This window comes from Podarcis erhardii (assembly GCF_964252035.2).
Source record: "Podarcis erhardii genome assembly, chromosome: 7".
Lineage (NCBI taxonomy): Eukaryota > Metazoa > Chordata > Lepidosauria > Squamata > Lacertidae > Podarcis > Podarcis erhardii.
Window position 1 is genome coordinate 34846001 of NC_138511.1, and position 12498 is coordinate 34858498.

Sequence of the window (12498 nt, forward strand, 5' to 3'; positions counted from 1 at the left end):
GCAGGTGCAGGACAAACACTCCCCAAATTATCCAGCAAACCTAACTTTTACTTGTCCTTTTTCTCTGCATAAAGGTAAAGGGACCCCTGACCGTTAGGTCCAGTCGTGACCGACTCTGGGGTTGCGGCGCTCATCTCGCTTTATTGGCCGAGGGAGCCGGTGTACAGCTTGTGGCCATGTGGCCAGCATGACTAAGCCGCTTCTGGCAAACCAGAGCAGTGCACAGAAACACCGTTTACCTTCCTGCTGGAATGGTACCTATTTATCTACTTGCACTTTGACATGCTTTCGAAGTGCTAGGTTGGCAGGAGCAGGGACTGAGCAATGGGAGCTCACCTCGTCGCGGGGATTCGAACCGCCGACCTTCTGATCAGCAAGTCCTAGGCTCTGTGGTTTAACCCACAGCACCACCCGTGTCCCTTGTTGTTTTTTTCCCCCCTCTGCATAAATAAGCCCTTATACATTAACAAAACTCTGCTCCCATCAGGAATAGTACAGAATTCCACTATCCCATTCTTCTAAAAAAAAAAAAAAATGTACTTAAATTGTATATCAGTGTTTTTTAACAAAAGGATCTACTTTTTTTAAAAAAAAATTCCCAATCCTTGCCCTCTCACCAGCATATGCTCATTTACCTACCCAGCCTGAAGCTTATCCCTCCCAGCAGAAAGGATACGAGAGAGGGAAAAGAGAGAGAAGGAACGGTGGAGGGGAGAAAATAAAAGAGAAAAGTCTGGGCTAACACACATGCTGAAAACAGAACCAAATCACTGGGTTGCAGCAACGTTGAGACTGATCCAAACATTATAGTGCAAAGACTTCCAGAAAAGCAGGCTCACATAACTTGCAGTTTCTCAGATGCTGCATTTCTTTAAGGTGCCTCAACACTTTTTCATGTTTGGGCTGCCACAGACAACCACAACTACCCCTACGGAAGTGGCACTTCTCTTCAGAGCAATCTGCTAATTATTTGCAAGGTGCAACATATCTTCCACGCAGGAGTCTTAGACTCCCAACATCGCCTGTGATGTGAAGGTCAGCTCTGAGAACGTGCCTAGAATTAAACGGGCAAGCCCTTGTGCCATCGGCCACCTAATGGCCCCACACTCCTAAATAATTCACCAAGTGACCGCTTGAAACAAGTGTCATATGGTGAGCGCTTGTAAGCTCCAGTGTTCACCCTGAAATGCAGCAGGAACCAGAGTGGAGTGCCCATTTTAATTTATCCTTAATTAACATCCTGTTGCTCAAGTGACAGTGGCAATTTTGCTTGGTGGCTGTTTGACAGAGAAATAAGCAAAGGGAGGTGCTTGGAGTGTAAGTGTTTGTATCAGTGACACTAACTCATCCTTTAATGGATGGTAAATTACCCTGCTGTGTCCTTCTTGATAGCCTCAACAGAGATCCATGCTTGCGAGCACTCAGCCAGAATAAGAGCTAGTGACTTAAATGCATCCCTCCTAGCTGTGTACAGTCAAACTAGCTTCTCCGATGCTCTCTAATTGCCCTTTTCACCCTAAATTTTCACATGTACCCATTGAAAAGTCATTTTAAAAAACAGCAATTGATTATTGACACTTGGATTTTGTTGCTCACACTTTACTCCGCTCATTTGGCTTCTGCCCATCCCACTTCCTTCAGTTGACCACACTCAGAAAATAGGGCGGGGTTACATTTGATATGGGCAGCTCTACCGTCCAATCACAAGTGCAATTTAGTTTCACTCCTACCTTCTCACTGGCTGTTGATTCTCCTGCTCTCGACCATGAGAGGATAATAATAATAATAATAATAATAATAATAATAATAATAATAATGACAATTATGATAATGATAATAATAATAATGGGAGGTAACCAGCTCAGAGTAGACCCACTGAAATTAATGGCCCATGTCCATTCATCTGAATGGATTTATTTGGAGTGGAGCTAACATTGGCTACAACCCAGGGAATATTAGAATTAGAGATTAAGATAATACTTTGCATTTATATGGCATATTGCAATTGTTCAAAGCACCATGCATGTCTATTCTTTTAAATGGAGATGCTAGACATCAAGCTGGAAGACCTTCTATAGGAAAAGCATGTGTTCCATTACTAATCTACCACTGATCTATGGTTTCTCCCTGAGCCACTCTTCTGCCTTGAGAGCTCTGGGAATTGAAGTTCAGGTGGTGGCACTTAGGTAGCTCTAGCAGAGAATTCTTCCCATCCTCATAAAACTGAAATTCTGAGGAATGTGGCGTGAGGGAATAACGGCAGTGAAACAAATGGAGAACCTGTATACATTTGGTGCGCCTTCCTCTGTTCTGTGGAATAGCATTCCCATCAAGATACGAAGGCACCGTCTATCTACACTTCCTGAAAACAATTGGAAGGACATTTTTGTTCCGACAGGCTCTCCCAGTTGGAGAAATGGGTCTTTGCCATGAGCATCTATTTTGCATTGTTTCAGTTTTGTTTTAACTGTATTGGCTGTTCTTTGTGTTTTAAATGTTGTTGTTTTTTACTGTTTTTATTGTATATCACCTTCAGACTGTTGTGTAGATGGTCGCTAATAAATAATAATAATTAAGTGTAGCTATGGGACACGGGTGGCGCTGTGGGTTACACCACAGAGCCTAGGACTTGCCGATCAGAAGGTCGGCGGTTCGAATCCCCACGACGGGGTGAGCTCCCATTGCTCGGTCCCTGCTCCTGCCAACCTAGCAGTTCGAAAGCACATCAAAGTGCAAGTAGATAAATAGGTACCGCTCCGGCAGGAAGGTAAACAGCGTTTCCGTGCGCTGCTCTGGTTTGCCAGAAGCGGCTTAGTCATGCTGGCCACATGATCCGGAAGCTGTCTGCGGACAAACGCCGGCTCCCTTGGCCAATAAAGCGAGATGAACGCCGCAACCCAAGACTCGGTCACGACTGGACCTAATGGTCAGGGGTCCGTTATCTTTTTTTTATATAAAAAAAATTCCCGCCAACTGTCTTCTAAAATATAACTAAATATAACTGTTAGAGAATGTAACTAAATATAACTGTTAGAGAATGTAACTGCTTATATAGCTGTAACTATGGTCATACTTTCTGAGAGGAATTAAATTTGCAAATCTTTTTCATTTGCTTTCTAAGGTCTTGGATCCTGAGCAAAACCACAGCTTCACAGACCATTACTTAAATGTAGCCTTTGACTTGTCCCAAGTACTGTTCATTGCCACAGCCAACACAACTGCCACCATTCCACCTGCTTTGCTGGATAGAATGGAGATCATCCAAGTTCCAGGTGATGTAGAACTGACCAGGGTGTGGGTGATGTTAAGGCAGAATGTATCAATGATTCCTGCTGCTTGTCGGCACTGCCTGCCATACTTGTATATCATAGATGGCCACTGCCGGTATCTTCTCCCATCTCGCTCTCTTTCCAGCTGAGGCTAAAACTTCATTTCCTTTAAAAATCTGGCTTTGTATGTGACTTCTGATCTGAGTTCTATATCCTAGTTCTTCTAAAGGATGTGTCTTGTTTCAAAGGATACACGCAAGAAGAGAAGATAGAAATCGCACATCGCCACTTGATTCCAAAGCAGCTTGAGCAACATGGACTGACTCCTCAGCAGATTCAGATTCCTCAAGATGCAACCCTGGCAATCATCACCCGGTAATTTTAAAAAGGTATTTACAGTCGTACCTTGGAAGCCGAACGGAATCTGTTCCAGAAGTTCCACTTCCAAAACGTTCGGAAACCAAAGTGCAGCTTCTGATTGGCTGCAGGAAGCTCCTGCAGCCAATCAGAAGCTGCAGAAGCCCCGTCAGACATTTGGGTTCCAAAGAATGTTCACAAACCGGAACACACACTTCTGGTTTTACAGTGTTCAGGAGCCAAATGTCCGAGTACCAAGGCGTTTGGGTTCTAAGGTACGACTGTATGTGTTTATTTTTCTGTTTGGTATATTTAGTTGCTCTGCTATGTTCTTGCAGCTGCCTAGGAAAATCGATAAATTTAGGTTTGCATTGAAAATGTTGTTCCATGGCACCTGGATTCATTCCTGCCAGGATGGGGGCTGTGTGGCCCTCCAGATGTTGTTGGACTCCAACTCCCATCATCCCTAGCCATTGTGCAAGCTGGCTGGGGCTGATGGGAGTTGGAGTCCAACAACACAAGGAGAGCCACAGATTCCTCATCCCCTCATTAGGATGCAATAATGTCCAACGAAGCCTTTCCCGCATACCTTTTTGCAAATTCATAGAAATATGTTCCCCAAACTAAGAGATAACTTCCCTTGTTGTGGAACAGGGCCCTTAGACAGATCCAGGATTGTGTCAGTTTAGACGGGCACTGAAAAGGACAATCTTGGCTGCTTCTTTGTACTAGATACACTCGGGAGGCAGGAGTCCGCTCTTTGGATCGCAAATTTGGAGCCATTTGCCGAGCAGTTGCCGTGAAAGTGGCAGAAGGCCAGCACAAGGAGGCAAAGCCAGATCGCTCTGAAGTGACAGAAGGAGGAGGTTTGTGTGCCTTTTATATCCTTCTGCCAGTCGCAAGCCTTTGCCAGCTCTCTGGCTTGGAAGGTTGCCCAAGGAAGGGGGCCGTCAACATTTCCGAGTTTGTAGATTTGCATATGTTTTGTCCTCGACTGAAATAAATATGCACTGTTTTTCATTTCGATCGCTCATGATGAGCGATAGAATTATTTGCAGTGCATCTCTGGGGAGAAAGGAAAACTCAAGCCAAGTCTGTGGCTGAGAAATGGGCGCACAGTGAGGACTGGCTGCTCAGACCATGTTTTAAACTGTGAAGCCGTTAATAATTTGGGGCTAGCATCCTTGATAAAGCTGTTCCTGTCCTGTATCCTGTTATGTTCCCCCATAGCAAGTGCTATCCAAAAAGCCAGGGAGAAAAAGAGGAGTTTCCAGAGAGCTATCCGCAGTCATTGAACACCTGAATACACTATAGAGCCTGAGCAGTCACCCTTTGCTGCTTGGGTGATGTTGGGAGTTTGGAGATAACATGGGAAGGAACAGTTAAGGATGCAGATAAACCAGCATCGCCAGGCCCCTCCAGTGTGATGAATAAGGTTCCAGCAATAACAGAAGCATCACCTATGCTGTGATGCGGTCATGTGAAAAAAGAGGCCCTGAGTCCTTTTGCCAGAGCAATGTGGCCAGATCATTTCCTGTAACAGTAGCACCAAAAGGATTTCTGCATAGAGCAGGGGTGGGGAACCTTATTCAGCCCAAGGGCCAGATTTGTTTCTGGGCAACCTTTCAGGGGCCACATGCCAGTGGTGGGTGGGTGCAGCGGCAAAAGTAGGTGGAGCAATGAATATGAATTTTACCTTGGTATAGTGGGATAGTTTCCTACACACAGTCACACACCCTTCTCTGTCTTCTGTGTAGACAAGCAAGAGGCATGATCAGAACTGAAGGATGCGTTCTAGCCAGGCTAAAACACTTGAGGGTGCGAAGCAGGGCAGTGAGGGGTGTGGCTTGGGAGAGTCCTGAGGGCAGGTTCCAGCTGAGCCCCAGACCTGAAGTTCCTCATCCCTGACCTAGAGTAATGAAAGCAACAAGAAGTGATCAGTGACAGTAGATATTTAACTTTGACTCCGGTGGATATTTACTTGTGGGTTATGATGCTGCCATTCAGAAATCCTTTAAAAGCTTGCATGAAATCACCGACGTGCTGTTGTCAAGGAGGAGGCCATTAGTACTACAATTGGGCATACCTGCTATAAACCGCCTACACAACAAACATAATCAGGGACTGCAGTCTTGCTGATGAGTCAGATGCTTCTGTGTTGGTTGGCTGACTTAAATATGATCATCCAGCACTCGCTTCTTGTCTGGGTGATAGCAAAAAGACATTATGGAGAACTCTTCACCATTCTACCTACCACATGGCAGTTTAAAGGCATGTTTTTTGAGGCATCTGTGCAGTGTAGAATAGCCTTACGCCCTTGAACTTTTACCTCATTTCCAGGTTTCTTTAACAGCTTGTGGCGGGGGCTCTATTGGCAGCTGAGTTGTTGATACAGTGATTGCCAGCTAAGGGTTTTATGCCAATTTCTTTTTTTCAGATCTGAGAACAGGGGAGACCCAGATGTCTGTACAAGCTTTTCATACTCTTCCCCCGCCCCCCCCAAAGCAGCCCTCTGTTTACTGTTTTATTATTAATAATCAGAAATAAAATTGAACAGTTAATACACCTTTTAAAAAGATAATGTACCACCGACATCTTACATGGCTGGTGCATTCAGATTCTGAAACCCTGCACTATTGTAATTTAAGAAAGGATGTAGCTGACATCCAGGGGCTGCCTGTATGTGCCTCGAGACAAGATATGTAAAACAAGAAGTATTTTGGCAATGATAGTCACCCTCAAATATCTGAAGGGCTGTCACATGGAGGATGGATTGTTTTCTGCTGCTCCAGAGGGTAGGACCCGAAACAGTGTTTTCAAATTTCAAGGAAGGAGATTTTGACTAAACATTAGAAAGAACTTTCTGACAGTAAGAGCTGTGGAGCGGACTCCCTTGGATGGTGCTGGACTCTCCTTCACTGGAGGTTTTTAAATCAAGGTTGAATGGCCATCTGTCAGAGTTCTTTAGCTGTGATTCCTACATTGCAGGGGGTTGGACTAAATGACCCTTTGGGTCTCTTCCAGCTCTTCAGTTCTATGAATACCTCAACCAGGAGTCAAAGAACAATGCAACTAATTCCAGAAGGTCCCAAACCATTTGGACTTGTGTCTGTCACCACCACATGGCAAACCTCTGTTTAGAATCAAGGGGTGTTTCAAAAAAACCAGTTCATAGTAGGAGCTGGTAGGGGAAAAATAGAAAATTCCCCATGTGGGAACAAGTCCGTGGATGTGCTTAATATATATATATATATTTGTTTTGAATACAGGCCATATATCCATAGCAGCAGGATGACCTATGTAAGGCATACAGTAAAAACCTTTTGGTATTTGGTAGCCCATGTTGATATTCTGGGCTGCTTCAAGAGAGTGATGCTGATTTGCAAAATTTTGTCCTGTACGCTGGAGCTCCTGTATCAGGAGTTTGCTACGCACACTGTTCTCTTCTCTTTAGTGTTCCCAAAATTGAAGTGAAGCGCAGGCTCATCTGAAGTTCTCTGCGTGCATTGGAGCCTCGGAGAACATTAAGTCACAGCTCATGACAGTGCTTGGTTTTTCCCAGGTACCAAAGTGCCTGCTAGAGCAGACTAGGAATATGATAGCTGGGCCTTGTAGTCCAGAACTGCACATACAGACCTAGCTCTGGTAAGCAGCATTCACCATCACATTTCTCCCCTTGCAGCCTGGACTCTGGAAGGGATCATGGCTCAATGGCAGAACACGTGCTTTGCATGACAAAAGTCCCAAGTTCAGTCTACAGGCATGGCCAAACTTGGCCCTCCAGATGTTTTGGGACTACAATTCCCATCATCCCTGACCACTGGTCCTGTTAGCTAGGGATGATGGGAGTTGTAGTCCCAAAACATCTGGAGGGCCAAGTTTGGCCATGCCTGGAGATTTGGCAGCAAGTAGTGGAACAGGCCTCCCACCTGAGATTCCCTAACTGTCAGAATAGATGATACTGGAGGCTAGGTAAATGCACAAATAGTCTCAACTGATACAACTATACTACCTATACAGAACGCTTATTGTCAAACCTTTTTAGTGCATCCTTGCTCAAGTCAAAAGTTGTTTGTGTGGCTTTTTTGGCTCCATGATCCCTGCTTAAAAAGGCCAGTTTTTTCCCTTGAAAGGTCATGTTTGCTGAGGCTGATAGGAGTTGTAGTCCAAACAATTTGGTTGGTATTAAGTTGCAGAATGCTGTCATTGGAGGATCCCCGTGTATGTGTACTCTTTAGCACTCCCAAGAGAGAGGCAGGAAAACCTCAAATATGTTTAATCTTTGCAGTCATCTCAGATTTCATTGAATGCCCACATGCTTTCCAATAATGCAAGGCAAGGGCTACATCTTGTCTAAAGAAATCCTAGTCAATAAAAAGTATGTGTTAATCAAATATTAAATTAAATCTACATATAACAAAAAAAAAGTTTTGAAGGTGGGTAAACATGCTTGCTTTGATGTGTAAGTCACAGATGGGTGTCATCTTAGAAAAAGGCATCTTCTCCTAGGTGAGAATGAGAGAGTGACTCTTCTATGATGAAGCATGCATATTAAAGCACATTAACCATTTTTAAAACCGTTGCCTTTTAAGTATGCTGCTTGTTTGGGGATTCTTTAGTCCATTTAAAAATAATGTAAATGGAGTAATTGATTGGTTTTATTGGTGATAGAGTTTTGTTCTGTTTCTAACTGCTTTCAGAAGATTTTACTGAATGCCATTATTTGTACTTTTTTGGTTTTATGTAGCCTATGTACTGATTTTTGTTATAGTGGTTTTTTTTAATATAAGTAATTAATCTACCCAGTTAATTAGTTTAAAATGTGGAGCCCCGGAGAAGATAAAGAAACTAAGATATTTCATAAAGAAAAAAAACTCACATGTAGTGTTGGTAATCAGTTTAAGAGCCCTGAAGTCTTTGTGACTTGAGGAAAGATAACATTTTAGTTATCTAGTTTTACTAGAGAGAGGGCCAAAGCTCAGTGGTAGAGTATCTTTTTTGTTTGCAGAAGGTGCCCCAGGTTCAGTTCCCAGCATCTCCAGGTAGGGCTTGGAGAGACTCCCTGACTGCAGCTCCAGAGAGCCACTCCCAGACAGTGTAGACAACAGCACTGAGCAACGTGGATCAATGGTCGGAAGCATTATGAGGCAGGCAGCTTCCTGTGTTTCTAGCAGAGCAGTTTGGAAGCTCTTCCCTTCACATGATACAGTGACTTGTTTACTATTAAACGCAGAACAAAAGGGAGGCTGTCTTCAGCATTCCAGCTAATCCAGCGAAGGAGTTATTTACAGTGTTAAAATTAGAGCTGGCAATTGCTGCCAGCTAGGAAAGTCATAGCAAGCTGAGTGCTTCCAAATGGTGTAAAACTCCAGTTTGTTAAGGCTTGTCTTTTTTCTTTTTTCCTTTTTTTCTTTTTTGGCTGTCTGGAGAGAACCCAGAAATCCTAATCTGTGAACAGTTGTCTTTGTGTGGCCTGAAATTGACAGCAGGCAAAACAATGCAAAATAAAAGAGAGCCTGACAAATGGGAAAAGGGCTTGATGTTTGGCTGCGCTGGAATTAGAATGGCACTGCTTTAGCCCCAGAAGGAGGTGGGTTGTTTTGTAAAAAAAAAGAGAGACAGAGGAGGAGGGCAAATGCTTTGCAGCATGCAAGCTCTGCAATTGTAAGGAGCTGTAATGAATCAAGCCGTCTTGGAAAACGTTGCTCAGGCCTGCCCAGCTTCAAAACACCTAGCCCAATGCAAGCCACCCGCCATGTATTGTGACTTGTTGGGTCCTTGGCGACATTTCAGTTTCTTCAGTCTTCGTTGACCTAGCAGCCAAAAGCCAGGAGATTTATCAAGCCCACCCACCCAACAGTATGTACTAGGTAGTTGGTAGGAAGCCTTCAGCTCAGGCCCCCAGTTGCAGGGGCCAAACCTTGCAGTTTCTGTAAGAGACTCTCAAAATATCATCATACAGTATTCAAGCTCAAATAGAGGTTGCCTGACTTCTTATACAGTGCCTGTCCTTCTCCTAAAATGATAGAGAGGTCAGGAAACTGGACAAATGGCACACTTTAAATTGTGTAGCGCAGAATTCAGAGCACCACCCAGAGACAGCTGTAGGCAGAATTCCTGCATTGCGCAGGGGTTCCTTTCAAACTCTATAATTCTATGATTCTAATTGGACAGTGTTCTCGAAGCTACCAGCATGAGTTTGACCAAACTGTGGGTGGAAGACAGGAGTGCCTGGCATGCTCTGGTCCATGGGGTCACAAAGAGTCAGACACAACAACAACAACGTTTTCTTTCTTTTCTTTTGAAAATATCGTATTTTTTTTACTATTTAAGCTACATTATCAAAATGTAAGGTGTGGAATTTATCATCATTACTTTCATTTAACCCTGATAAATCCAAGGATGAAGTGGGTTCAGCTACCTAAAATCAGATGGTATGAAGCAGGCCCTGGGGTGGGGTAGCTAATCTATAGTCTTCCAACTCCCGCCAGCTCCAGCCACCATGGCCAGTGGTTAGGGGTGATGGGGGAGGGGGCTGTAGTCCAGCAATATCTGGAGGACCCACCCCTGACCCAGATGAATGAGAGTGTTAGGATTTCCAAGCCAGCCAAATGCCAGATCCCTCATATCACAAACTACCCTTAGCTTTGCATGACTAAAACAAAAAGTTAACGAAATGAGATTCCCTGTTTGGTGTGCCAGAGAAATATAACAAAGTAGTTACTATATAGATCTGAATTATTTGTTGCAATCGTGTTTTTGACCCGACTAATTTGAAAGGAAATCTGAAAAGCATAAATTCCAGGCAAAAATCCTCTAGCGAGTTAGGCACCATTCTTAATAACCTACACTGCCTCATATTTAGGATTTTAAAGTGCTGTCAGTCTCAGGTCTGCTTTGGCTAAAATGTGGAATTTTATGAGAAGGGTATAAAATCCCGGGATCTCATTTTTTTATTATTAAATTCATTTGTTTGCATAGCAAGCATGTGGCTTTAAAACACCTGGGCTTTTAACAAAAAGTAGCCAGTCTCTCTTATTTGCCTTGGGGCTTTCTACCCCCTTTCCCTTCTAAAGAGCACAGGGTTCAACTTCAGCCAATCTTGCTGCAGAAACATTAACGAAAATCTGATGAGAGCAAATCCCAAGGTGATACGGCTACAGGCAGCTGTGAGCTTTGAATAAAGCTGCACTGTGGTTAACACACTTAAAGGAATGTCAGCAAAAATGTAGCACTTGGATGGGGCCCCCAGTCTCTGGCACCTTCTCTTTTCTCTCCAACCCCCCCCCCCGCCGCCGCTTATAAAGCAGGGGAAGGGAACCTGTGGCCCTCCAGATGTTGTGGAACTCAAAGACCCATCAGCTCTGCCAACATGGGCAGCAATCAGAGATGATGGGAGTCTGACAGTATCTGGAAGGCAAAAGAATCCTCACTCTGCCCTGTTGCAAAAGTTGAAGTCTACTGGCACAATCTGCCCAGAAAATTATCTGGTGCTGGGCCCACTAAAATGGCAAGGAGTTGGTTAAGAGTAGAGCTTATGTCCCAAACACTCTGTGTAAAGGAGTAATATCAGCAGCAGGGGCAGGCAACCTGGTGCCTTCCAGATGTTCATGGAATGCAACTCCTGGAATGCTGAATGGGACTGGAGGAAGGGAACCCAGTCGACTCCCCCAAACTATACATAAGTTTGCTCCCCAAGCCTGTGCTTGCATGTTTGGCAGTCAGTCCCACAGAGTTCAGTGGGGCTTCCTCCAAGAATCTGGGTCACAGTATTTTGCCCCTCTTTCCTAGCAACACAGACTGTGGAAGTACCATATCCAAGTGCAGGTCCCCACAGCTAACTGGGACCCTCAGAGACAAGACTCTCTGAGCCCAAATCTTCTGAGAAGATTCTCTAGGTTCCCTTCAGACCAAAAGCCCCACACAGTTTAAGATGGGGAACCTGAGACCCTTCAGTTGTCTTGGGACTCCAGCTCCCATCAGGCCCCTCCAGCATGGCCAATGGTCAGAGGTGATGGGAGTTCAAGTCCATCAACATGTGGAAGGGGCCACAGGTTCCCCATCCTCTGAAAGATGTCCTATCCAAGCCTTCCTCGTGGACAGATCCATTCAGGACCAAATTTAGTTCAATGGACAATTTAGGATCGTCTCCTCCTGCCCTCACTGGACTCTTGTGAAATCTTAACATCATACTTTTTAATCTAGTTGTTATCTTTCTAATTTAAAAGAAGCCAACCTGTTTTGTAGGTGATTTTTTTTTATTACTATGCTTCAGCCTGCTTGGTTCTGTAGCCTCTTGTGAGGTTTGTATGTTTATGTAACAAACGCCAATCTGATTATTTGATGCTTCAGTCCGGCCTGTGTTCTATTGTAATCAGAATGAGCTAAGAGAGCTTATTATTTGAAGCAGAAACCACAAGGCTAGCTGTAATTGCACAACTTGGTATGCAAAGTTGCAAATTTTGTGTTGCATCAGATTTGGGGCAGTAGGGGAGGGGGTCAGAGAGTGGAATAAATTTTTGCTGAAAGACGGGACACTGTTGTTTGTCACTGCGACGTATTATGAAACAGGCCTTCCTAATTGGGTTATTTGAGTATAAAGCAAAAAAAAGAAAGAAAGAAACGTGTTTTTCTCAATAGGACAGATGCCCCTCACAAATTCAGGAGAGAATCATTTACAAGTCTCCCATGTTGCCAACTGCTGTCTGCAGAGTGAGCAGTTTGAAATAAAACTGGACTAAGTCCCAGTTAAAATATGAATAGTTTCCTGTATGCTTTTGGTTTCTTATTTATTTATTTTTATTTCATAAAATTTATACACTGCTTGATTGTAAAAAAAAAAAGAAAACCCTCAAAGCAGTTTACAAAGAGA

At 43.9% G+C, this 12498-nt stretch overlaps 1 protein-coding gene across 3 annotated transcripts in view; it reads left to right on the top strand.

Moving 5' to 3' along the window:
- Positions 1 to 12498, top strand: part of LONP2 (lon peptidase 2, peroxisomal) — a 50388-nt gene that overhangs the window by 25480 nt on the left and 12410 nt on the right. For all 3 annotated transcript variants that reach the window (XM_081870204.1, XM_081870205.1, XM_081870203.1), the window contains exons 9-11: positions 3122 to 3272; positions 3518 to 3644; positions 4359 to 4492. In XM_081870204.1, the coding sequence (XP_081726330.1) occupies positions 3122 to 3272; positions 3518 to 3644; positions 4359 to 4492 (412 nt within the window). The remainder of the gene's footprint in view (positions 1 to 3121; positions 3273 to 3517; positions 3645 to 4358; positions 4493 to 12498) is intronic.